The sequence below is a fragment of the Limanda limanda genome, chromosome 13 (genome assembly GCF_963576545.1).
Source record: "Limanda limanda chromosome 13, fLimLim1.1, whole genome shotgun sequence".
Lineage (NCBI taxonomy): Eukaryota > Metazoa > Chordata > Actinopteri > Pleuronectiformes > Pleuronectidae > Limanda > Limanda limanda.
Genome location: NC_083648.1, coordinates 13,112,279 through 13,138,168, shown reverse-complemented (window position 1 = coordinate 13,138,168; position 25,890 = coordinate 13,112,279). Strand labels below are relative to the sequence as shown.

Genomic DNA, 25,890 nt, shown 5'->3' with positions numbered 1-25,890 from the left:
AGATGCCCCCTAGCAAGATGGCCGCCATGTGTGGACGTCCGGCTCCGTCGAACGAGACATCTAGTCTTTATGTATATCTATGCCCAGCATCATACAAATTCGGTTCCACACAGGGGTCGGCCAATAAGGAAGCTCACTCAAGCATGACGTTTCTGAAGTAGAGGAACCATATTAAGTCGCGGGAGTTTTGTTTTTTTTGCCAGATACCTAAATTAACGTGTAGCACTAAAAAAAGTTGAATTTTCATAATATGTCCCCTTTAAGACAAGGGTTAATACTTTCCTTATGTGTCATTTGACATGATATGACTCAAAACATTAAATCACCAAAGTATCCTTCTTGATTCATTAAAGGACAAAGAGGTAAATGTGCAAAAACCAGGCAGGTCATCTGTAGTCAATGGAAAATGTACTCAGTACAGTTTATTCATAAATATCAGAGGTTAAGTAAACACTTAATCATGTATATCTAATACATACTTTTAAAGTGTTAACAGCAGTAAACACTTGTTATAGAAGTCACAATTAATCCAGGTGAACTGCAAGTTGTCCAGTTCCAGCTGTTTACATTAGTAAACACTTACCTACAGAGGAAGGTTGTGACTGCTGAAGTTGATCCATCTACTAATGCTAGGTAAATCATTTTCAAGTTTTGAGTCCACAAAGAGAAGTGTTTGAGTCCACAAAGCACTTTCAGAGTTTCAGGTGTAGACAGCGTTGAAGCCAAATCCAATACAATTGAAGTAACTGGTGACCACTTCTGAAATAATCGCACTAGTTGTGGCTCCTGGGTCCAATTAACACGTATCATTTTGATATAAAGTATATATCTGTGTCATGGGCGTAAGATAATTGCAAATATGCAACACAAAAGAAAAAGTGGCGCCTCACATCAGCTCAGTTTAATCTACTTGTATTCGGTCGGATCAGTTAACAGGATTCAAAGGATCTGGAAAGGGACAAGGGAAAAACAAAACAGTTTGAACCGAGGAATACCAGGTTACTTTGTCAATGTACCTAATTGTTAGACAAAAGACTTGATGAAAAATATTCTCCATTACATTTATCCTAAAACACTTGGTAACTTTTAATGAGCAACACCGACCTCTGCAGCCACATATGGGGATTACTTGTGTTGGGCTTAGAGAAAAAAACAAAGACATAACTCTGTTGACCTGAGCACTGAATGTGTAGTCCCACTCGCTGCACTGTGGAAATCACCCATGATCCCCAGCGTCCTGAACCAGAAGAGCTTCAGCAGTAACAACTAAAACAAACTCGGTTTAAAATGTTTGATATTTTAAGGTTCCTCGCTAAAAATTGGAGGGAAACATCTTTTTAACTGATCTAAAGTTCAGCATTACTCCTAAACTTGCTGGGCTTGATTCTGACCATTTTAAACTATGACTATCAGTCAGTTACACACTTCTCACAGTAGATAGTTCCCATTTATCAAAGTTGCAGGAAAAGGGCGATCAGGGAGAGGAGTGGGAAAGAAAGCGGCACCATTCTTCCTATTCCATGTCAGTGAAGCATCAAAGTAATTTAAAAGTTGATGTTTTAAGGTGAAATAAAGTTGCACAGTGTTGCTTAAACAAAAGGTGAAATAGTTTAGTGCAGTTTAATGTTTAACGTCTTTATACATTTGATTCCAACGCTCTATCAGCTGTTCCTCTTTTTGGGTCTTCTGGGTCAAAGTCCGTGTCAGGGTCAGACATTCTGGGGCTTCCTCTTGATCTGCTTGGGCTCGATGTTACTTTCTCACTCCTAAAATCCTCCTCGTCACGCGAGTCATAAGACAGTGTAAATCAATGACCCTCATATGATCTTCTCTGTCCATATAACCCTAACCTACTAGTTCTGTAAGGACCTCTTGTCGATATGGCTCCTTTCTTTTCATAACTCCTGACATCAAATGAATTCTTTGATTCTGTGTATTTACAGAATTTTCAGACCACGACCTCCTTTCTTTGTCTCCCCCTGTTCTTACATTTTTTTTCTTCTTCTGGGTGAAAATCGCTGTCATCGTCCTTTGTCGGTCGTCTTCCTGATGTCCTTGTGCTCTTCCGTGCTTCCTGCAACTCTTCTTCTGAGTTGAAGGATATGTCGCTGTTTGATTGCTCCGACTCAATTTCCTCATCGATTTCACCACTTTTCTTTAACTTCTTCAACTTTGATTTTGAAGTCTTAGCTTTCGAACACTGGTCTTCATTTTGCCCTGACGGAACTGAGTTACCATCTGGGTTTGACTTGGGTCTTCCTCTGGATCTCCCAGTGAGCTTCCGACGACGTTTTGACTTCTGCTGCACCGTCTCTCCTGTGTCTTGTTTATCTGCATTGTCAGACTCAGAGCCGGCACCACTCTTACTTTCATTGTCCTCTGCGTCACTAGCGCTGCTCGCCTTTTCATTGATCTTACCCCTCTTACGTTTGTGCCCAGACGAGTGGCGACGCTGCACATGACTCTTCAAGCTCACATTGTGATTGAAGGATTCGTCACAATGCCGACACTTATATGGCTTCTCCCCTGTGTGCAGACGCATGTGAGATTTGAGGTTGCTCTCCTGGTTGAAGCCACGGTCGCACACCGAACATTTGTACGGTTTCAATCCCGTGTGCACAACAGAATGTCTCTGAAGATGATTTAAACCACTGAATTCCATCCCACAAATTCCACACGTGTCCTTTGTCGTTCTGTGACAGTTGGACAGGTGGATCCTGCGCTCTTTACTAGTGGGAAACTGCTCCGGACAGTCGGGACATTTATAGGGATCGTTTCTGTCTTCGTGAATCTGCTCATGTTTAACTTTCTCCACCTTTCTCTTGAATGTCACGTGGCAGTATTTGCAAGGGATTTCATAGGTTTCACTGTGGACTCTGCTGTGAATTTTTAGAGAAGCTTCAGAAACGCATCTTTTGCCGCAAATATTGCAGGAAAAGGGCTTCATTTTGTGTTCGCACGTGTGAGTCTTCAGAGAGTTGAAAAAACCTCCACACTCGTTGCAGAGCTCGTTAATCCTGAGACCACCCGGGGAATCTGTCTCCTCTTCGTCTTCATCTTCCGTTTCCTCCTCAGAGTCCAGAAGGGTCCCCTCATCCAGCAAAATCCCATCCAATGGATTCCAGTCACTGTCTGAATTCCCTCCACTTTCATCACTGCTCTCCGCTTCATCGGAGGGTTCGCTCTCCTCAGTGATCTCTTCAGCCCTCTCTTCATCGATCAAAGTGACAGTCGCAAAGGCATCTGCGCTGCTGGGGATGTCCTCTGTTGGCATTACCTGTGAACAAGACAATGACAAGAATGACAACATTTAACTTTTCCAAGTCTCAACAGTGCAGAATATTACAGTCAAATGACAAAAAAGGAAGCACAAGTAAGGAACTATTTGAAAATTGTTCTTAATCCGCTATTTAAAAATGGTGAGGTGCAACTGCCTGGAGGAAGGGACGTGAGGCAGCTGCTGTGATTTATGTAAAAACTCTTTCAGCTCCTCAGATTCTTAACTCTGTCAGATCTTAACACATAATATATGCTTTCAGACATGCGCTGAGATTGTGAAGAGGTATGTAAGGATGCAAATGTCCGTTGCTGCGGACATTCTCCGGAGTGTCTCCTGCCAGACCCCTAGAAATAACTCTGGATAAGTTCTGAATGAGAGTATACACTGCTGTATTGATGATGTTTCTGACACAAGAAGAACACAAGACTACAAAAGAAAATACTAATATCTCAAGTCGTAAACCCAAACATGTGATCTCCACAACAGAATTTTTATGTTATGTCCATTCTAACGGAGTGACGGCATGGCAACCTTACATTTACAGTACTTGTATCCCTTCAAGCACCCATGGTCATGGAAACTATACTATCAAAATGTCATACATGATTATGCCCCAAATTGTACTAAGATAAAATAAAAATACATTAATGGTGTAAAAATTCCGCCATCATCAACCTTTTCAACATTTTGTATGATATATGCAATCAAACAAACCTACCGCTTGGGTCTAACAGGGCTTTGATTGTTATTACAATTTATTTTGTTTTAAATTGGTTCTATCTATCTATATACTATTGAACTGATATATATCATTTCAATCCACAAATTTAGATGATAATATTCTATGTTCAATTAATCACTACAGGTGAATTAAGGTAAAGTCAATTAACAATTACCTCCTCAAGTTTGGAGAAAGAGGCAGCAGTGACCTTCACTGCAGCTGAGCGTTGGATAGGAGTGCGACCAAGACGAGGTTGACTATTCCATTTCCTGTAGAACTTACAGGGTAGGCACTGCTGCTCTATAGAGAGGAATGTCCCAAACCTTCCGGTTCGCACATCTGCCACCCGCCGACACAGGGGGCACTCCTCAAACAGCTCCATGAGGCACTTTTCATAGACAATACATGCAGGTGTCTTATGAGCAGGGTTGGAAGATTCCATTCTATTAGAAAGACAAAAAAATTCACAAACAAATCAACTTCAATGCTGCTACAGCTAAAATAAGTGTAGGAATGTAATCCATTCGATTATTAAAATGTTCAGATTAAATATTGAGTCACTCACTTCACATCTGCTGACTCAGTCAAGACTGTGATCAGGTCATCAGGACCACAGGTAGAATCCTGTCGCTCCCTGAAGTCCATACTTGAACTCCCCTCAAAAGGGATGTCCTCTTCCTCCTCCAAGCAAGGTCTCTTACTTGGCCTATTTATTGGCCGTGATGGTTTGAAGGCCAAATCTGAGGTTCCAACACCGACATTAGTGTAGGTCACAGTCATCTGTGTAGCTATGAAACATAAAAACATACATTCAGTATCCCTGGAGTCCCACCAAATGAAACAATGAGAAGCTGTTACAATTAAAACACAGAGACACAATGAATGACATGACGAAGTAACTGAGGGTAAACACACCTATGCTTTTGTAGTGAGGTGCCAGAGTTTTCAGAGAAAGCTGCGTGCCAACTGTGCACAGCTTGGGTGGGTCCGTCTGGCAGGCCATGTGATGTAGCCTAGCACCGTGAACAGATGCGCTTGCCTAAACACCAAAAGCAGCAACGTTATTCATGTTTGTACTACTGTCATGCATACAAGATGAACAAAAAGCAAAAAAAGCATTTGAAGAAATGCAGTAACCAATTTCAACTAATATAATTTTCACAACACAGAAGTGTAGGTACAATCTATGCATGCCCTACGTGAATTTCTCAGAAATCATTATGAAATCATACAGTGAATAGTATTTTTAACTTGTGCTGTACTATACACACAACCCTAAAATGCACCACAGTGACAAACTGCAGGTGAGTGTCTAAGTTCTTGAGTATGCTCTACCCCCCAAAAAAGCTGCTAATCACGTTATTCAGGAATAAATAAGTGCTCATTTCACATGTATGACCCGTCATTGTAGTGTCGAAAGGTTTCAATAGGAGGAGGACTGGCTTTGAGTCATAAATGCAGGCACTGTTAGCATCTCTCTCCACCTCAACACAAAGCCTTTTCACAAGGAATGTTTTTTTGGATAAAAGAACTATTTCACATATGCATGGCTGCAGCATTAAAGTAATTGTTCTCGAAATTACAGATACAAGGACACATTTCCCCCAACCACTACACGCTAGCCCCCCTCCCCCTAGTTCAGTAAAGTTGGCAAGACATTCACAGATTCGGACTTCCCAGATCAATAAGTCATAAGAGAAACGTTGTTAAAGCACAAACGCTGCATAATTCCCACCATAGTAATGTGGACAACGGGCTACAGGCGAGTTTTCATCGATATGAGTCGTCCTCCGTGATGGACACATAACATGGGTGTCTACTACAGCCTGCTGAGAAACGAGTGCGCAGGGACCGTCTACAAAGTGCAACACCGAAAAGAGATATTACAAAAATATTCAATAACTTCCCTGTAATACTGTTTATTTTCACCAAAATCACTTCACAGGTTCAGTGAGTCCTAGCAGGGTCTCCTGCTAGCTATAATACAGCAATAAAATAGGAAAAATTGTGTTTTGTATAATTTTGGGAAATATTAGATATGATTATTATTTAATAACTTCGGTCTCATACTTTATGTTGTCACCAAAATCGCGTCACAGATCCAGGGTCTCCTGCTGGCTATGCTACAGCAATAAGTTTGGAGCATAGCCAGCAGGAGACCCTGGATCTGTGACGTGATTTTGGTGACAACATACAGTATTAGACCGAAGTTATTGAATATTTTATATACAAAATATTTCCCAAAATTATGCGAAATCACTTTTTCCCAAAATTAGTACTGTAGCATAGCCAACAGGACTCACTGAACCTGTGAAGTGATATTGGTGAAAATGTACAGTATAACAGTGAAGCTATTGAATAATCTTCATTAAAATATTTACAAAAATTATGATAAATTACATTTTTTAAAACGTTGTAGTGTAGCATAGTCAGCAGGACTCGCTGGACCTGTGACATGATTTTGGTGAGAATATACAGTATTACGATGAGGTTATTGAATATTTTTGTAATATCTCTTTTCGGTGTTGCACTTTGTAGACGGTCCCTGCGCACTCGTGTCTCTGCAAGCTGTACATAGACACCCATGTTATGTGTCCATCACGAAGGACGACTCGCATCGATGAAAACTCGCCTGTAGCCCGTTGTCCACATTACTATGGTGGGAATTATGCAGCGTTTGTGCTTTAACAACGTTTCGCTTATGACTTATTGATCTGGGAAGTCCGAATCTGTGAATGTCTTGCAAAGTTTACTGAACTAGCCCCCCTCCCCCTCACACGCCACAGCATGCTAACGCCACTAGCCTCCACACAAAATGTCTAAAAGAAGCAAATACCAGAATTATTTTTAAAAAATACTTACATTTACCTCATCATCAGTATTGCGACGGATGGATGGCACCGACCCCCCATTCAATATCAACCTTTCCGCGTGTCCAGCGTTATATTGGCCCAGGTTTCTAAAACAGTCTGATGGAAAGTGGTTGGAGCACACTAACAGATATTTGCCAACTTCTGCAGGAACGTTGCCATCATATATAAACTCGATCCATCTCGATCTTATGTCTTCTGCAGCTGGAGTCGTATGAAGACCTTTGTGCGGATTTGTGCAGTCGACCACTGAGCATCTTGGTGGTCGAACCATGGGTCGAACGCGAATCATGCTGCTAGCTGGCTTATCCAGGTGTTTCAAAGGCTTTCAAGAGAGACTCCCTTTACTACGGAGCTCAACGCACAGCTACTTAAGAAAAACCATGCAAGTGGAAAAAACACAAACAAAGAAGGAAATTATCTTCGTCAATTTCACAACACTTTACAGACGCGAAGAGTAAATAGAGAAAGCGACACCGGAAGTGTTTCCAGAGGACTCTTAAAAGGGATGGACACCGTTGCCACAAGGGACACAAAAACGTCCCAGCATCATACAAATTCGGTTCCACACAGGGGTCGGCCAATAAGGACGCTCACTTTAGCATGACGTTTCTGACGTAGAGGAACCATATTACATCGCGGGAGTTTTTTTTTTTTGGTGCCAGATACCTAAATTAACGTGTAGAAGCACTAAAAAAAGTGGAATTTTCATAATATATCCCCTTTAAGACAAGGGTTAATACTTTCCTTATGTGTCATTTGACATGATATGACTCAAAACATTAAATCACCAAAGTATCCTTTTTGATTCGTTATAAGCAAAGAGGTAAATGTGCAAAAACCAGGCAGGTCATCTGTAGTCATGGAAAATGTACTCAGTACAGTTTAATCATAAATATCAGAGGTTAAGTAAACACTTAATCATGTATATCTAATACATACTTTTAAAGTGTTAACAGCAGTAAACACTTGTTATAGAAGTCACAATTAATCCAGGTGAACTGCAAGTTGTCCAGTTCCAGCTGTTTACATTAGTAAACACTTACCTACAGCTGAAGGTTTCGACTGCTGAAGTTGATCCATCTACTAATGCTAGGTAAATCATTTTCAAGTTTTGAGTCCACAAAGAGAAGTGTTTGAGTCCACAAAGCACATTCAGAGTTTCAGGTGTAAACAGCGTTGAAGCCAAATCCAATAGAATTGTAATAACTGGCGACCACTTCTGAAATAATCGCACTAGTTGTGGCTCCTGGGTCCAATTAACACGTATCGATATAACGATAAAGTATATATCTGTGTCATGGGCATAAGATAATTGCAAATATGCAAAAGAACAAGTGGCGCCTCACATCAGCTCAGTTTAATCTACTTGTATTCAGTCTGATCAGGTAACAGGATTCAAAGGATCTGGAAAGGGACAAGGGAAAAACAAAACAGTTTAAACCGAGGAATACCAGGTTACTTTGTCAATGTACCTAATTGTTAGACCAAAGACTTGATGGAAAATATCCAGTTCTGTTTGATACTCCATTATATTTATCCTAAAACACTTGGTAACTTGTAATGAGCAACAGCGACCTCTGCAGCCATATTTGGGGATTACTTGTGTTGGGCTCAGAGAAAAAAACAAAGACAATCACTCTGTTGACCTGGGAACTGAATGTGTAGTCCCACTCGCTGCACTGTGGAAATCACCCATGATCCCCAGCGTCCTGAACCAGAAGAGCTTCAGCAGTAACAACTAAACCAAACTCGGTTTAAAATGTTTGATATTTTAAGGTTCCTCGCTGAAAATTGGACGGAAACACAACTTTTTTATGATGTCTACGTCTTTTTAACTGATCTCAAGTTCAGCATTACTCCTAAACTTGCTGGGCTTGATTCTGACAATTTTAAACTATGACTATCAGTGAGTTACACACTTCTCACAGTAGATAGTTTCCATTTATCAAAGTTGCATGAAAAGGGCGATCAGGGAGAGGAGTGGGAAAGAGAGCAGCACCATTCTTCCTATTCCATTTCAGTGAACCATCAAAGTAATTTAAAAGTTGATGTTTTAAGGTAAAATAAAGTTGCACAGTGTTTCTTAAATAAAAGGCGAAATAGTTTAGTGCAGTTTAATGTTTAACGTCTTTATACATTTGATTCCACTGCTCTATCAGCTGTTCCTGTTTCTCTTCCTTTGGGTCTTCTGGGTCAAAGTCCGTGTCAGTGTCAGACATCCTGGGGCTTCCTCTTGATCTGCTTGGGCTCGATGTTACTTTCTCATTCCTAAAATCCTCCTCGTCACGCGAGTCATAAGACGTGTTGCTTTCGGGCGGCTCCTCCTCACTCTCTTCATCGCTGCCCCCTGTTCTATTTGACTTCCGTGCCTCTGATGTTTCGGTCTCTGTGTATGAATCCAGCTCTTGATTTTCCTCATCCAGGATCAAGTGGCCTTCTTCATTTCTCTTAGGCCTTCCTATGGGTCTACCTGTGCTCCTTTTGCTTTTTGGCTTCAATTTTCTCTTCTTATTTAATGGCTGTTCTTCATCATGCTCTTCTTCTGGCCCCGGCACTGGCTCTGCACCTCTCTCGTCACATTTCTCCTGAGAAGCAGTCTCGTCGGTGCTGATAGTTTTGCTTTTCCTGCCTCTCTTACGTTCGTGTGCAGGATTGGAGGTGTGATAACGCTGGATGTGACTCTTTAGGCTCACATTGTGATTGAAGCACTTGTCGCACTTGTCACACTTGAAGGGCCTCTCCCCCGTGTGCAGGCGCATGTGAGATTTTAGGTGACTTGCCTGGTTGAAGCCGCGTTGGCACACGTGACACTTGAACGGCTTTTGGCCCGTGTGCACCATTAAGTGTCTCTGAATAGACAGGGTACGGTTAAATTCAATCCCACAAAAGGGACATGTTAACTGCTTGGGGCCTCTGTGATCCTCCAGGTGGATTTCGCGATCCTTGTTTGAGGCAAAGGTCTCTGGACAGTCAGGGCATTTATAGGGCTTTCCTTCAGTTACGTGAATCTGCTGGTGGGTGAGTTTGTCCACCTTTGTTTTGAACGTTCTGTGGCAGTATTTGCACCGATGCTCATAGTTTTCATTGTGGACTCTGCTGTGTCGGTTAAGAGCAACCTCACTGACACATCTCTTGCCACAAATGTTGCAGGAATACGGCTTCACTTTGTGCTCGCACGTGTGAGGCCAACGTTTACTGAAAAACTTCCCACACTCTGTGCAGAGCTCGCTGTGGTTGGGCGCGAATACATAATAATTGTCCACTTCTTCCCCGTCGTCATCTTCGGTCTCATCCGATCCATTGGGAAGCTCAGCAGCCAGGGAACGCTGCTCTCCCGGCTTCCAGTCATCATCTGATTCCACGGGACCCGGATCACTGGAGTCATCCGTTTCCTTCATACGATCGCTCTCCTCCGACTGCGGGTACATCAAACCATGTTTGAATATTAAAGCCAAACAAACAGGGAGGTTTAACCAAAATTGTAGTTTTTTTTGGCTGATGTCTTACCTCTGAAATCAGTTTTGAGTCATATGATAGGTGTTGACCTTCAGCTCCTTGGACATCGACCCCGATCAGGCTTTTCCACTGGTGTCTGTATTTACACTGGAGGCACTGACGTTTCACGATGATGAGGCCCCCTTGGATCATCTTCTCCATCTTAACGTTAGAATCACACAAAGGGCACCTACTGGCAAACAACTGGAGGAGCTGGTTTTCATTCACAACAAACCTCCCCTTCTTCTGGAGAAGTGCAGCTCTGAAAAATAATGGGTTCAATGAAATAGTTAAACGCGATCAAGGTTTTAAAAACCATAACCTGGTGTCATCAATGTAAGCACTTACTTTTCCCTGATCATATCAACATTCTGAACCTTTCGCATCATCTGAACATAATCTTCTTCAGGAGTTTGGCTCGGCACTGGGCTAACTGGCTCATCTGCAAATACAAATTTGAGTTAATAACTTACATGCTAATATTTGAGTGTATACCTCATTCATTTGAAGGTTCTTACCAAGAGTAGTGGTATGGTACGGGGAGTTTGATTCTTCCGAACTGTCAGATTGTTGTCGTTCATACTGGGAATCAGAGATTTCCACAGGCTCCTGCACGTGAGCAAAAGAACAAGCTCTTACTGGAACATAAGTAGATCATCGTGCTAAGGTTACGTTCTCATTCACACAACAAGAAAACGGCAAGTGCTCATTATCGAGTCAGTGGTACTACAAAGGCAGGTGATATAAACATTTCTACTGAGATACATAAGATATTTATAATATAGATGTTATAATATTATAGATATTACAACATGATCAACTGAGTCTCATCATCCTCATTAGCTTTTTCTATGTAGTTATGTTGCATATTTTGTTCAATTATTTTTTATCTTAATAACTATGGCCTTTTTCGACATTGTAATTGTTAATAAGCTTTTTTCATTTTCTTTCATTTTGTATTTGTGCTTTGACAGCCCATGCCAATAAGGCTTATTGAAACTAAAACGGAATTGATGCAGGAACAAACTCTGTAGAAAATACAATGTCAGCTGCTGTCTCTAGTGTTTGTGTTGATTAGGTGTGTGGAGACTATAGGGCTGGACCATGTGGCCAAAACAATATCAAGATACAACATTTCAATCAGTCAACATAGATAATTATCACAATAACTATCGGAATATTTCTCTTAAGTTTAAAGGTTCAGTGTTTTAGATTTAGGTGAAAGGGAACTATTGGCAGAAAAAGAACATGAAATAGTCCTAGTGATGTTTTCACTAATGCGTTTCATCTAAATTGTACGAATTGTGGTTTTCTTTACCCTGGAATTTGTTCTTTATGTCTGAATACTTTATATTTACGTCAGGGGCGGGTCCTCTCTACGGAGGCCATCATGTTTGTTTACATATGTTAACTGAAGGCCACCCCAGGTTCTCCTTCATGTTGGGAAGAAGAGTTTGAGATGAGGGGTATTCAGCTGCAACACGTAACCTCACCACTAGATGTCACTAAATTCTACACACTGAACCTTTAAAGACAGATTTGTGATGATTGTGGGTTCAAACTTTTCTTTATGAGCAGAAAACATTGAATCTGATGTAGATCACTCATGTGTTTCACCCCCTCACTGTGCAGGACATTGCAGAACGAGAACTTTAGTTATACAACTATTGATTATTGCAACTGATTATTATTGATACTGTTTCATTGCTCCGCTTTAGTTGACACTTGTTTCTCCTTCACTCTCACGTCAGACTTCACCTGCTCCTGCTGCTCCTCCTCCGGCTCGGACTTGATGCACAGCGACGGCACAGCGCTGCTCCTCATCTGCACCGAGCCGGTCTTGGTTTTACCGAAGCAGGTCTCGGTGAAGTGCTCCCTGCAGATGGTGATGTCGGTCCAGGACGACTCTCGGAGCCGCTGGCCGTTCGCCTCGAACACGAACTGGACCCACTCCAGCCTCTTCTCCGGGTCCCTCGGCAGCTTGAACCGCTGAGCACCGCGACGCGACGAGCCGCAGCGGAAGACGGAGCACATCCCGGCGACAGGTCCCGACCCTACCCCGCGGATCCAAGAGGTCACACCGGGAGATGTCGGGGGTTTGCAGGGGACTGGAAGGTGGCGATCGGGCTGGGTCTGTAACCGGGCTCCACAGAGAGGAACTACAGGGCAGCCATTACTGGTAGTGACGAGGAGGGGGCGGGGCTTCAGGGCGAGGTTACCGCGATTCCCCCTGGCGTACCGGAGGATGTAGAGCAGGATCTTTGTAATAATCAAATACCAAAATAATATCAATAACCTAGCTCTCTATAGATTACTTAAATAAATATATAAAAAATATAGCTCTCTATAGTTTACCCAATTATAACAGTATAATTATCATTAGGTTACTACAAAATAAATAAATAAATAATAATTATCTATGTATATATACTTGACTTCCTCTCAAGCAGTTTAAACGTGTTATGAAGGACAAGGAATTGGAACTTTACAGCAGGAAGAAACAGACGTTTAACAACAGTGCAGGTTAATATACTTTTATCCAGTCAGATTCAATGGAACACACATCAGTGATTAAGATTCACAACAGGTTTTGAAAGCATCAGATTCTCTGAACAGGCAAGTGAACATGTCTATTGAACCACAATATCTAATAATATGTACATTTAAAAACAAAAATTAACCATAACCATTTCAAATTAAATATATTTAAAAAAAATGTAATTAAATTAAATAAAAAAATGTAATTAAATTAATTTTAAAAAAACTAAAAAAACTGCGCACATCCTGCGCAGAAGCCCATTGCACACATCATGCGCAGAAACCTACTGCGCACATCCTGCGCAGAAGACCATTGCGCACATCCTGCGCAGTAGGTTTTTTTTTTTTTTTTTTTTTTAATAGTTTTATTCATTTAATTTAATTTAATTTAATTTAATTTAATTTAATTTAATTTAATTTAATTTAATTTAATTTAATTTAATTTAATTTAATTTAATTTAATTTAATTTAATTTTTCTTTTTTCTTTTTTATATTTAATTAATTTAAATTTAGATAGTGTAATATATTTTGCAATTAATATGTGATTGAAATCCTCCCAATTTTAAGAGTTCAGTATATTGCCGGCACGAAGATAAGAAAGATTGGGGATCGAACATGCGACCTTCGTGTTGAAGAACGACCGCTGCTGACTCCCATGAGGAACTAAGCACCCTAACGCGGGGTTTAAACCAGCTCAAAGGCGCATTACTGTCACCTTTTGGAATGTCTATCTAATGTGGAACAGATGATGAACACAAAAGAAAAGAAAGACGATTTCTTCTCACAATAAAGTGCTGTGTTGATTTGTGTGATTGAAGTGTGTGCTCATTCTGGAGGCTGCACTTTAAATCCTGCGAAACGAAAGTGACGAGCTGTTGAAATATCATTACTGTGTCTGAAAAATTCTTCATCCACAAGAATAGAATCCACAGATCGTCCCCCCATTTGGTAATTTGCTTGAATGATATTGCATTTCCTATTCTAATAAATTTAGTAAAAGGAATAAAAGCCAAAAATAAATAACTTATTGAAAAAAGATGCATTCCATATCGGTTAAGCAAAAAACTGTTTTATGTTGTAGCATTTTAAGTGCTGTACACATTTTTCCATGTTGAGTGATCTTCTGTTTAACTCAATCCTCAATGTGCTTCACAGACATAAAAACTGAAAATTCATGTAGTGTAACTTAAACATGTTATGTATTCATATATATCCACAATTTTATTAGTACAGTCGTGGCTGTTAATGTTGAGTTACATCTTCATTTTACAAGTGCATATGTGTACGGCTGTGCAGATCTGGAAAGCTCAGCAGGTGTCACTGTTGGGCTACAAATAATTGTTTTCAGTCATTGGATTCTGGCTCCAAATGTTTAACGCCTGAACTCCACTTTGTCAGGAGTCAGAAACTGAACGTGTCAGTAGCAGCTGATGATGTTGTGGGATATAATGCGTCGATGTCCAAGTCAGACTCTCAAATGTTCCTCGCAGAAGATCTTTAACATGATAATTAACTTATCAACAAACCTAAAATGCTTTATTACTTTACATAAAGAGAATATATCAAAAGAAGCTGAATATTATTGTAAAACTCACTCGGAAATTATATTTAACTTGTTCAATGAATTTCATTCATCACTGTGGTTTTAAATATATCGCCCCTGAACAAAGAGGAATACAATCTACATCAGCCGTCTTTACAGAGTAGCTTGTGTAGCAGGTGTTGGCAAGTTCCAGAACATTAAGACTATTCTGCTTCACTCTGGGCACGGCTCAAGTATTATAGTAATGCCCAAAATTATACCAGAATCAATTTTATTTTTCAAACAAATGGAACACATGACAGGACATTGTGGATTAACGTTGTTTCTGGAATTTTCTTACTGAGTAAATCATTCTGTATCTGACCTGAGGAGGCCAGTCAATCAATCTATCATCAGACTGCCACACAACTTACTTGTAGCCTTGTGTTTGTTTGTAACGTGCGAGCTGAAGCTATTATTTATAATTTGACAGTCATTAGATGAGTTTCCTCATTGAGTGTTTGGCCTCATAAAGGAAAGGTTAAATACCAGTGTGAAATGAGGGCAGGTCCCAAAAACCACCTCTTTATTCTCCTCCATCAGTGAATCTGCTGAATGTGCTGATGCTCCAGTGACTAAATGAGGAAAAGTGCTGTTGAGCCATCAACATCAAGATGGGGGCAACAAAACCCGGCAGCGCACACAACAGTGTTGACACAACAACAAACCCCTTCCCCTCATGGCGATTTAGGATTCAGTCATGAAAGTTCCCATGTGACTGAGCCAAAGAAAGGAGGAGGGGGGGGGGGTCCAAAAAGTGTAGAAAATGTTAATTCTCTTGGAGCTTTGAGCACAGTGGAATTTGACCCCAGACTCATGTTTACATTCTCTTCTCCCTCATCATGAAAATTCTGGGAAAGAGATAGAGATGGAGCGAGAAAAAGAGAGAGAGGGAGAGAAAGAGAGAGAGAGAGAGAGAGAGAGAGAGAGAGAGAGACAGAGAGAGAGAGAGAGCTGCAGTTGAAACATGTCAGCCACCTTTTACATTTTCAGAAGAATGCTGGCAAGTCTTCACAATGTTCCCGGTCAGTGAGCCAGATAAGAACGCTCAATTCATAAATAAGATTGATGGCGTCGCATACCACCACTATCCTGCTCTGTGTTTTCCCAGACAAGCCTGTCTATTAAAAGCATCCGTGTGATCTCACCAGCCCATATCCTCTGTGACCAAGTCCGGGCACGCTCAGGTGTTTTAACATATTCCCCCATCCAGCCTTCAGACTCAGTTGCCGCGGGATACAGGCCGACTTCACCTGCCAAGTCGTGGAGGAGAATGGGTGTTTCAAAAAAACCTACAACAAGAGTTTGTTTAGGGCATTTTAAGAAATATGTTTCTGATAAAGATGGAGGACTTGACTGCTCCCCAGAAGTGAAGCCAGAGTGTATCAATCGCCATCTGGTGGTTAACGGCAGTATAGGTCATGAATCCTGCATCCTCCATGTTAATGAACAGGACGCGGACCAAAGGCCAAAACGCAAAGTACAAGTCAAATGAATATCTGTCGTTATAACAAGTAGCAATTTTTCCGTGGAACAAAAGACACAATAATAAATAAAGTGCCAAAATGGAATTGTGGCTTTCTTGGCCCTTGTCGCATCATTCTTCCAAGTTTTCGGAAAACCCATTCATTAGTTTTTGAGTAAACCTGCTGACTAACAAACAAACAGGGTTGAAAACATGACCTCTGTTGTGGAGATAATAAAGCAAGCGAGTACTACAAGTGTTGGAGGTTTTAATTGACAAAAATCAAAGCAAACTACATCCCTAACCCTGCTGCTATTCGCAGGGAATGATCTCACTGCTGGTTTAACTCGAGTGTGAAAGCTTCCCTGCCGCTGCCGTATTTGACATTTCACACACACGTTGCATGTGGAGAGAGATGACTGGTGACCCATGTGACACCAGAACATTCATTCTCATTGTTCCACTGCGTTGCTCAGTCTCTTTGTCAATGCTGCTCGTGTGCGACATTTTGGACTGCATGTGCGAGTTCATGCACAACTGTGTGTGAGTGACGCCTATCCTGAAACAGATGCCACATAACCGAGCTCTCTCGTCTTCACATCCAGCGGCATGTCCTGAAATAGTCCATAAACACCTTTGGGCGTGAGTTAAACAGGAGGCAATGAAAGCATTTAGGAATGCAGCACATGTTGGCCAAGGTGGATGCGGCAGCACAGAGAATGTTTTTCGGAAAGGCATTAGCGTTTAATCTCGGAGAAACCTGTCTTTGTCACATATAGGGTTACGTGTCCCCATGAGAATGTGATCTATGTCAAGCATGCTCTTCACGGCCAGAGGAGAACAAGAGAGCAGGCCATCCGAGAAAGTTGAACCCGAAAGAATGCGGCTCTGGTATTCATTAATGAAGAGCACTCTTCTCCGTGGTGCAAGCGAGGGGACAGGAGCGAGGAGATCAAGTGACAACGTGAGACAAATGTGGTTCAGGACATTTACCAGAAGAACTTTCCTGCGGTTGTTTTTGAAAAACCCTTTCTACCGAGAGGAAACTCACAGAGCCAGTTAGTGTACATTAGAATATTTTATTGCTTTATGAAATGTTGCATGAATTCAACTGTAAAAACCTTCATACTGTTTGAAGTTCACAGAAATGCCTGTTTGAAGTCAACACTTGGTTGGTTGTGTACAGCTTAACATGACCATGATTGTCGGCACATAACTTACAACAGACGTACAAACATAAAACTCTTTGGCGTCTTTCTCAAAGCACTATTTCATCTAAAATAACAATACAAACATCTGTATAAAATATATAATAACAGTAATAATTATAATAATATTAATAATAATTAACCTGTTTGTTAGTTCGAAACTAACAGTAAACACAAAACCAACACGGGTGTCGTTTTTCGACTTTTAGCCCAAGGTGGCGACCGAACCAGCAGAATCGCCACGTCAGGAAACACACTCACATCCGGAAACCACACATGCAAACATACACCGAGAAGGAAAAAAAGATAATAAAAAGAAATAAAATTAAAAAAAAGATGAAATCAACACCCTCCCGAAATTACAAACATCACCAGTTCTGTCAGTTTGGCCACAACATACCAAATAGTCTTTTTTTTAATATATATTATGCATCTCACTGTTTACACACACACACACACACAACCACACACACACACAAATCGAAGCCTTGGTAGAACCAGCCACTCGGGCTCGATTGACATGGACAGCGAGCGTTTTAAATCAGCAGTGTTTATCAGTTTAAGTTATCGAGCGAGGGGGAAGTCGGCCAGATAACATCCATGTGAGGGGAATGAGGTTTTACAGATTAACATTTTTCTGAAAAAGGAGGGGAATGCGGGTCACACAGATAACCTTCTACTGAATATTTATCATGAGAACATGAGGCTTAATATCTGTGGAAACCAGATAAGGTAAATATATAGCTTCTTATTTCACCGGATTGGGAAAAGAGATAAAAGGGGGAATAAACGGGGGAGCAGCAATTATATATATATATTTATATAAATATTTTGGCATACACTCTGTGAGAACATTTTGCCCTAATACAATCCACAATACTGTCCAAGTACCTCAGAAGATTAATCTCTTCTCACACAGCCAGGACCGACCGCCTGCAGCTGTCCAGCTGAGTGAGAGTAAGTGAGTCGGAGCACAGCTCTGCCTCTAAAACCTGAAAACAGTCTTTTTTCGTGCTTTGGCCTCTTTCCACAACATTCTCACATCCGAATATTATTATATCTCTTCACAGATTCTCAGAATTGCTCTTTTTCCCTCCTTTCTTCCTCATTTAAAGGCCACTTCTCAGTTCTTTAAATGAAGATTTCCACCGCCTCGGACTCCAACTCTTCCAGGCCTCTGAAAGCGTTAAACAGCAGCTTCTTAGGAGCTTCCTTTTCTGGAGAAATGAAAAAAACAAAACATAGAGAGAATAAATAAGCGGACAAATGCTTTAGGGCTAAAACAGTGGAAAAAAATGTCCTAAATACAGCTCGGCTATCAGTGAGTAAAGGTTAACAGAGATTTTCCACAGTCAAACAGGGCGCTCTGGTAAATGTGCTCAGTCAACAGATCCACATTATTTCCTAACCATGCACATTCCTCAAGGCCCACATTATGAACCATGACCCGCACAGATGCTATCTGATTGGCTGGTTAAGCAGCGGCATGGTTAATCAATGTGGACGTCCATGAAGTTGAGGTCCAAAGCTCCTCTCATGTAGACACAGAAGTCTGCTTACATGCAGTGTGTGTGTGTGTGTGTGTGTGTGTGTGCAGGTTTTTGTCACGCTGCGCTCTGCATGCGTGCAAATCATTTATCATTCCAACTTTTATAGTGAGAGCAGTGCTGGATTATGGGCCCTTGTAAATAAACACGCTCGTGCATATTTGATAGATCACTCACCACTGTGGAGCTTAGTGCTGCTGGCAGCCTCACTTGTTCCCCCCGTGTGCCGCTCCAGCGTTCCAGGTTCGGACTGTGCAGAGAACTGGTGGTTTGGCAAAGTCTGATCATCAGAAAGACTCTTACCTAAAGGAAAACATCGAGATCTGTCAATACCGGTCTCACAGAGGAGGTTACGTTTTCACCCCAGCACTACACGAAAACAATAAAACTGATTTCCATGAAACTTGGTGAAAGGAAACAGTTACAGTCAGGAGAGAACTCTTTATACTTTGGGTGCAGATCCAGAATTATTTTACCCCCCATGGAGATTTTCAACATGTTCACTATTTGCTCATAATGAATGGACATTGGCATCATTTCCTCACCTCTACTCATGGTGTTGCTATTCATGGTGCTGATGGAGGGGGTGGAGGAGGCGGGTCGGAGTGGGGCCCCCGCTGCGCTCAGGTACTTTGCCCGGGGACACTGCTCATCCTTACGGCCCTGGTCCTGGTGCAGCCGCTGGTTGAGGATCTTGATGACGGCGTCCTTTTCCAAGATCTGAGCGTAAAGAGCACGGATCCTGAATTCAGAACCGAAACATGGAAACACAAATCAGAAAGCAGGAAACCCAACGGTGACCACAACTCTTAGTGCTGTTATGATTTGTAACAGTAAAAAGGAGTTTGAACATTAGTAGTCACCTGTTCTCCATCTCCTGATTCCTGTAGTCAACTGGCAGGTCTTCGTTGAAGCTGTTGTTGGAGGAGTGGCAGGGAGAGTGGTTGATGATGGTGGTGTCTCTGTGAAGGTCGAGATTTGATATTAGATTCCAACAAGCTGGGAAATGTGTGTTTGCATGTTCACTCCAGCAATTATCCAGTCCCATCTTTACCTCTGGGCAGCGGCAGTGGCAGCCACCTCCATGGCGAACTGCCTCATGGTGCTCTCCTCCAGGTACTTCTGCTCCCAGCGCACCATGTCGGTCTCAAGCGCCAGAATTTGCTCCTCCCGCTCGCGCAGACGCTCTTGCACGGAGCCCATTGTCACTCCTGGTGGTTGGGATTGCCGCTGAGGTGGAAAGGGAAACGGACACAAGTTAGGCGAAAAGTAGAAAGAAGAGAAACTGAAGCTCTTGCGTTCCAGATGGAATCATACAGCAATTTGCTAAATGTACCTGCTGTGCCCTCAGACTCCTCAGCTCCTGCTCTAGCCGTGTCCTCAGCTTCATCTCCAGGCTCTCCCTCTTCTCGCAGGTGGACTGCAGCTGAGCCAGCGCACTCTGAAGCCTCTCCACCTTATCCACATAAGCCCTCTTCCTCCTCAGCGCCTCCTCGAGCTGGCGGCCCCGTCCTCGGGCGGCCTCCAGGGCCTCCTCCAGCCCCTTCGTCCTGACGCTCTGCTCCTCCGACGTGGTCCGCAACCGCTGCACTTCTCGCTCGACGCGCTCACGCTCAAAGTTCTGTTCCTCATCTGAAACAAAAAAAAGATATATATCTATAAAAGGATGCATGTTTGATTCATGAGGATAGGATTTTAATAGTGGTGATTTACAAAATGTAATAAAACGGATGAAAATCCCTCCACAATTCTCTTGAGTCTAACCCCAGTAATACGTTCCAGGGTTGCTACATGGTGGCCAGTGTTCTTCATTTAGCGAAGCACTCCTGGAATGCTGAGAGGAAGGAGGAAGGGGGGAGAAAGGCGCCCTATCCCTTTGACCCACATAGCCCAGAGCATTCCTCATCAAGGCCATACAAACACCATCACTCTGCCCGAGTCCAGTTCCTCAAACAGACAAACATAAATCAAACAGACAACAGGTGGGGGGGGTGGGCGCTCATTTCTACCACTTCCACCGCGGCTCTGTGATTTAGAGCCGGTTCCCTTCGCAAAGAGGTGTGTGGATCAAACTGCCCATTAAGAAAGCCTCCTTACCAAATAGGCGGAGGTTATGCAAGTGAAATTCCTGCAGGAAGTCCTATAAGCTACGAGAAAAAAAAGGGCCCCATGCTGCGTTGGAACCCAGTCCGGTCAAGCATGCTGATGACAAAGGAGGATGTGACTGAGCCGTGGGGGGTCGGGGGGGGGTCTACCCAAACAAAGTGACATACTCACTTTGCTCGAGGAGTTTGGCCACGATGTGCTGGTTGTGGTCGGCTGCTTGTACTTCTTTTGCAGCGTGCGTTCTGGCATTGTCCAGGTTATCTGCAAAGCAACACAATTTTGAGATGAAAAATTGAAAACCATTCGCACGTTGGAGCTGGTTTTACGGCAGACTATGTTGGTGGATTTTATTTTGGGGATTATACCTCTGAGGTCTCTGTTGAAATCCTGCAGCTTCCTGATCTCAGCCACCAGCCTCCTCCTCAGAGTCTGCTCCAGGTTCTCTCTCTTGGTGCTGCCCTGCATCAGCGTCTCGTAGGCCTCAGAAATGCGCTGGATCTCCTGCTCCAACTGAAAGGAGGGAGAAAAGAGACAGAGGCGGAGGGGAAGGATGAAGGAGGATTATGGGAGAGGGAAGAAAGGAGGGTGGAAACAGGGAAGGTAGAGGAGAATGTTTGGGGTTAACCTACTTCACATGTCAGGGAGGAGCTGGAATGTTGATTCATGTTGTTGAGAACATAAATATACTGTACGTACGGCTGCATTTGTGACTGTGTGTACACTGTACACTCAGTGTGTATGTTTGTGTGTGTGGTATAATTCTGAGAAGGAATTCAAGCCCGCACCACTCCCTGTGAGACTGATTTATATCTACATTCCTGAGGGCTGATAGCTCTAGTTCCAGGTGTGTGAGCGCACACAAGAGCGCGCACATACACAACACACCTCAAGGTTAAAACGCACACAAAGACTCACACACTCACACCCGCACAGAGGTCTGGGAAGGATGCCAGCGGAGGGAAGGTGTGCATGCCTGTGCCTGGGTTGTGGAAACGGCAAAGAGACACCCACCATTACAGCAGTCACACAGGCATGTTTACTCAGGGCTGCGGCCTGACGGAGAAAACTTTCCAACCCTGGCAATTATCATTCTTTAAGGCTGAGACAAGGCAAGAGCCATGTGACATAACTCCAGCAGAGAGTGGAGTGGATTTTAAAAAACATTTCTGAAGGTGTCCGGTGTCTCCGAAACAGTTTCCACCGCGTTAAACAAGAAAACGTCTTCTTCTCTGGCACGTTTGGTCGGAGCATCAGTGGATAAAGGGAAATAAAGAGAGCAGGAAAAGAATAAAAAGTGAAAAGGGGGAAACGGAAAAACAAAAGGGACCTTTCACTTTTTACACAGCAGCCCACCACCTGCCACGGACCCCCCACCCCACCCCACCCCCCACCAATCAGCTGTGCATGGCTCACAACCGCAATCGACTGCTGTCGCACAAGCCCTAGAAAATCTATGGCCCGCCTGGAACTAACGCGCACACACTCTCTGTGGCCTCCACTGGGTCAGCTCACACAATGAGAGTGTGTAAACACAGTAGCAAGGCTGCGACCTCCTGTTTGTGCCTCTATGGTTATGGAGGTGGCAGCTGCTGATCTCATCTGTCCCCTCCAGATGAGGGAGTGTGCCTGGAGTTGGATGTCGAGGGAGACAACTGTCCACTGGGGTTGGGTTTCACAGACAGGTGGCTGTGATGGAGGATTTCATCTGGCCATGAAGCGAATAAATAACTTTGGCATCCTTTCATCTGAATTCAGCTCTTGCCGTCTTTTTAACTTTTATTCCTATATGTGAAGGCCGTACTTTGTTATTTGAAAGGAACCTGAGTATTTAGCATGTAGTGTGTCAGTTGTGTTACAATACGATCGTCTGTCAGGGTCTTACCTTCTGAATTCGGCTGGTCTTCTCCCTGTGCGCCTCCAGCTCTTGCCTCAGCCTCTCATTCTCCATCAGCAGCAGCTCCACCTGGCTGGGCTCCTCCAGGCCAGCAGGTGGCAGGCTGCTGAAAGTGTTGTAGCACGGTAGCACTTCGGCTGGCTGACCAGACTGGACATACCTTTCATGAGAGAAACATTATTAAGTTAAAACAAGCTCGTGGCTCAGAAATGAATCTGAACTTAAAGCCACTCTAGATGAAGGAAAGAATAGTTGGCGCACTAGGGTAGATATTAAAAAAAGGTCTATCAAGATTTTTTGGGAGTAAAGCTGCTGAAATATAACTCTATTCCTGTCTTATCACCAAGCAGCCTGGCTGACTCCGGTGGCTGTGAAGAATGCAAAAGTCTATAAGAGGAACATACTTGTATAAAAGAATCCAAGGCGATGCAAGCATGTGAAACTATCCTGTGACAGTATGCCAAGCATTGCAAACACCTACAGGGCTGGACTTGTTCTCTTCTAAGTATTTCAAGAAGGGAAATGTGAATTGGTACGCAGGCTCCGGAGTGATTCACACCGATAAGTATGTGTTTACGCATGTGAAACACAATGACTGATTCCTGGGAGGGGACTACGCCGCCGTCTCGTACAAAAACACTACAGCACAGAATATGATGTCATGTAACAGTTATTTTAAAAACATACGATCACACATCATGCCATGTCCACTGACACTCCTCTATGTACCTGTGCACGGGCTCCTGGACCTGGTGAAGGATAAATCCTTGGCTCTGGATGGGGGCTGAGTACTCTGGAGGAGGGCAGTGTTTGCCCAGGCTCAGCCCGGGGCTCTGCAGGGCCTGTGGGGTGTAGTAAGGCAGCTCTGGGAAGCTGTGAGAGGTGCTCTTGATGGCCTCGGCCTTAGAAGCAAAATCACTCCTCTCCAGAGATATCTGCCTGTGATGCTCACTGAGTGACCGCACATGGCTGCGCTTCAGCTCCACCAGGTCGGCCTCCTTGTGGAAGGCCCCATCGTGCAGGAGCTTGTCTTCATGGAGCTGCCTGATGGGGCCCGTGGGGTCCCAGTGCGAGGCCAGATACTGCGAGTGCACCTTGGCCTGCTCGTAGGTTGGCAGCTCCTCGCCGTGCAGCTGGATGAGCTGATAACCACTTTCTGAGTGGTGTTCTCCCTGGTGCTCCTGACCCTGAGGCTCCTGCCTGGCAGAGAGCTGAGGGAACGTAGGGTCCTCCTGGGTGAGACTCTCCAGGGAGGATCTCGGGCTCCGGCCCATGTCACCAGCGCTGCTGGGTCCACTGTTGCTCCCGCTGCCTCCACGCAGGGCCTGCTGCTGGATGGCTAACAAGGTGCGGGTGTCTGTGGGGTTTCCATAGCGAAGCTGCTCCTGGATGAGTCGGTGCAGGACCGTGCCAGATGGCTCTTCGGTGGACGACATGCTGCTTTGTGTGGGTTATTATTCTCTGGAACGACCGGTTGGGCTCTTCCCCAGTATGAAAGTATAGAAATAAACCAGCTGTGAACCTGGAACACAACAGGGGGAGAGAAAAGGGTAGAATCAGTCTGATGGTGGACAGATGAAGAGATATTTAAAACACATACTCGATTCAAAATAAACATGGACTTTAAACACTAAACACGTTTTCTTCCAAGTAAACTTCTATTAGTACATATTTGATAATGTGTTTGGTAGTAAAAGTATCATATGAGAGTAGTGGAGCTTCGCCAAACAGCGACAGCACATCGGTGTGGAGGTTTTTCCACAGCAGAAATTCCGATCTCACTGGGGAGCAAAACCCGCGTTTTAAATAACTTCATCTCCGGCGAATAACTTTTTTAATTCCGACATTACACCGCGATGTAAACACACAACACGTTAAAGTTCTTTAGCTTGGATCGGGGGGGTTTCGCTCGGTTTTCTTGCGCTAAAAAGAATAAAATTCCTCTTACCAGCTCACGCACTCATCATAACAAATCCCTCTCCTCGGCGTCGAAGTAGAAAAGTCGCAGTAATCCCACTTCTTCTTCTTTTTCCTCTTCCTCTTGTTTTTAACATGAGTTTGTTGGAGTCAGACGAGTTTCATCCTCCTCCCCCCGCGTCTCTCTCTCTCTCTCCCTCTGTGTCTCGCTGTGAAATGAATGTGGAGAGAGCAGGCGGCGATAATAAGTAACCGAGGAGGGACTGAGGTCGGAATGTGAGGAATGTAAAACGCGAGGTCCCTCAGGGATCAGAGGAGTAAAACCACACGAGAGGAGGAAGAGGAGGAGGAGGCTGCAGTGTGTCCGATCACTAACAATGAGGAGGCTCAATAGAAGATAGAATGATGAAGGGCATTTGTTTGGGGATGCAGTGGGTTCATTATAATGTGTTTGGGAATAAAAACAGAGGAAATGCGAAAAACATGGGGTTTTGTACGGTGGCCCTGAAGCGCAACAACGCAACAGGCAAATTGACAAAACAACGGTAAAATAAGAAAACAATATGATGGAATAAACAGCAAATGGAAAATAGAATGAGGAGTAAAGAAAAACAAAAACAAGGGCAAATAGAAAAAAACACATATTTATAAAAACACAAAAAAAAAACACACAATGTCAGATAAGAACAAACAACGATTAAATCTATATAAAACAATGACCAATAAGTAAACACAACAGTAGATCACAAAACTAAAACACCAATTGATCAAAACACCAATGTCTATCAACTCACTTCAAACAGAACTTTGTAGAATTTTGTCAAGTTAAAAACCAGTAAAATGCTAAATGTCCCCCGTCAATGAATATTGTTGATGTATCTGTATTTCACCATTCATAATTTATTATAAAATAATCATATGTTTTCTATCTAAAAGTAAGGCCCCCTTTAAAATGTGGCATAAAACATAAATACTCTCTTAGAGGCCCAGTTGTGTTGTGTTTTTTATAAATACTGTTTATTTCAGTGGCATATGGAAAATGACAGAAAGCTCCTTTAGTTAATATTCAGTCTTATTTGTTGTTTTAAATTAATTATTCTTTAAAAGTAAATGTTGACTTGCATGCCCGCCTCCAGACAAATTTCTCATTTTGTGGCACGTTCAGCTGACCTGCTGTGTGCTCACTGAGATTCTCGTGATTGCACCATGGGAATTAGTGGACTGGGAGTGTGTGCTGAACAAAGTATCTCAAGCATTTTACCC

The 25,890-nt window shown here is 43.0% G+C and overlaps 3 protein-coding genes across 3 annotated transcripts; all 3 read right to left on the bottom strand.

Annotated features, from left to right (window-relative positions):
• Positions 1-1,948: 1,948 nt before the first annotated feature.
• On the bottom strand, positions 1,949-7,311 carry LOC133017494 (zinc finger and SCAN domain-containing protein 12-like). Its single transcript, XM_061083603.1, has 5 exons — positions 6,870-7,311; positions 4,917-5,040; positions 4,567-4,789; positions 4,177-4,444; positions 1,949-3,277 (listed from the first exon to the last, which is right to left on the bottom strand). Exons 1-5 carry the CDS (start codon positions 7,161-7,163, stop codon positions 1,949-1,951), a joined length of 2,238 nt encoding a protein of 745 aa, XP_060939586.1. The 5' UTR covers positions 7,164-7,311.
• Positions 7,312-7,731: 420 nt separating this feature from the next.
• On the bottom strand, positions 7,732-12,529 carry LOC133018664 (zinc finger protein 568-like). The gene is made up of 5 exons (XM_061085081.1): positions 12,128-12,529; positions 10,888-10,978; positions 10,718-10,811; positions 10,382-10,631; positions 7,732-10,290 (listed from the first exon to the last, which is right to left on the bottom strand). The coding sequence occupies exons 1-5, from the start codon at positions 12,401-12,403 to the stop codon at positions 8,989-8,991; spliced, it is 2,013 nt and encodes a 670-aa protein (XP_060941064.1). The 5' UTR covers positions 12,404-12,529; the 3' UTR covers positions 7,732-8,988.
• Positions 12,530-17,020: 4,491 nt separating this feature from the next.
• Positions 17,021-24,830, bottom strand: LOC133018022 (angiomotin-like 2a). The gene is made up of 11 exons (XM_061084298.1): positions 24,659-24,830; positions 23,440-24,232; positions 22,699-22,870; positions 21,182-21,326; positions 20,988-21,077; positions 20,047-20,342; positions 19,765-19,940; positions 19,574-19,672; positions 19,256-19,452; positions 18,888-19,013; positions 17,021-18,380 (listed from the first exon to the last, which is right to left on the bottom strand). Exons 2-11 carry the CDS (start codon positions 24,144-24,146, stop codon positions 18,295-18,297), a joined length of 2,094 nt encoding a protein of 697 aa, XP_060940281.1. The 5' UTR covers positions 24,147-24,232; positions 24,659-24,830; the 3' UTR covers positions 17,021-18,294.
• Between the last annotated feature and the right edge of the window lie 1,060 nt (positions 24,831-25,890).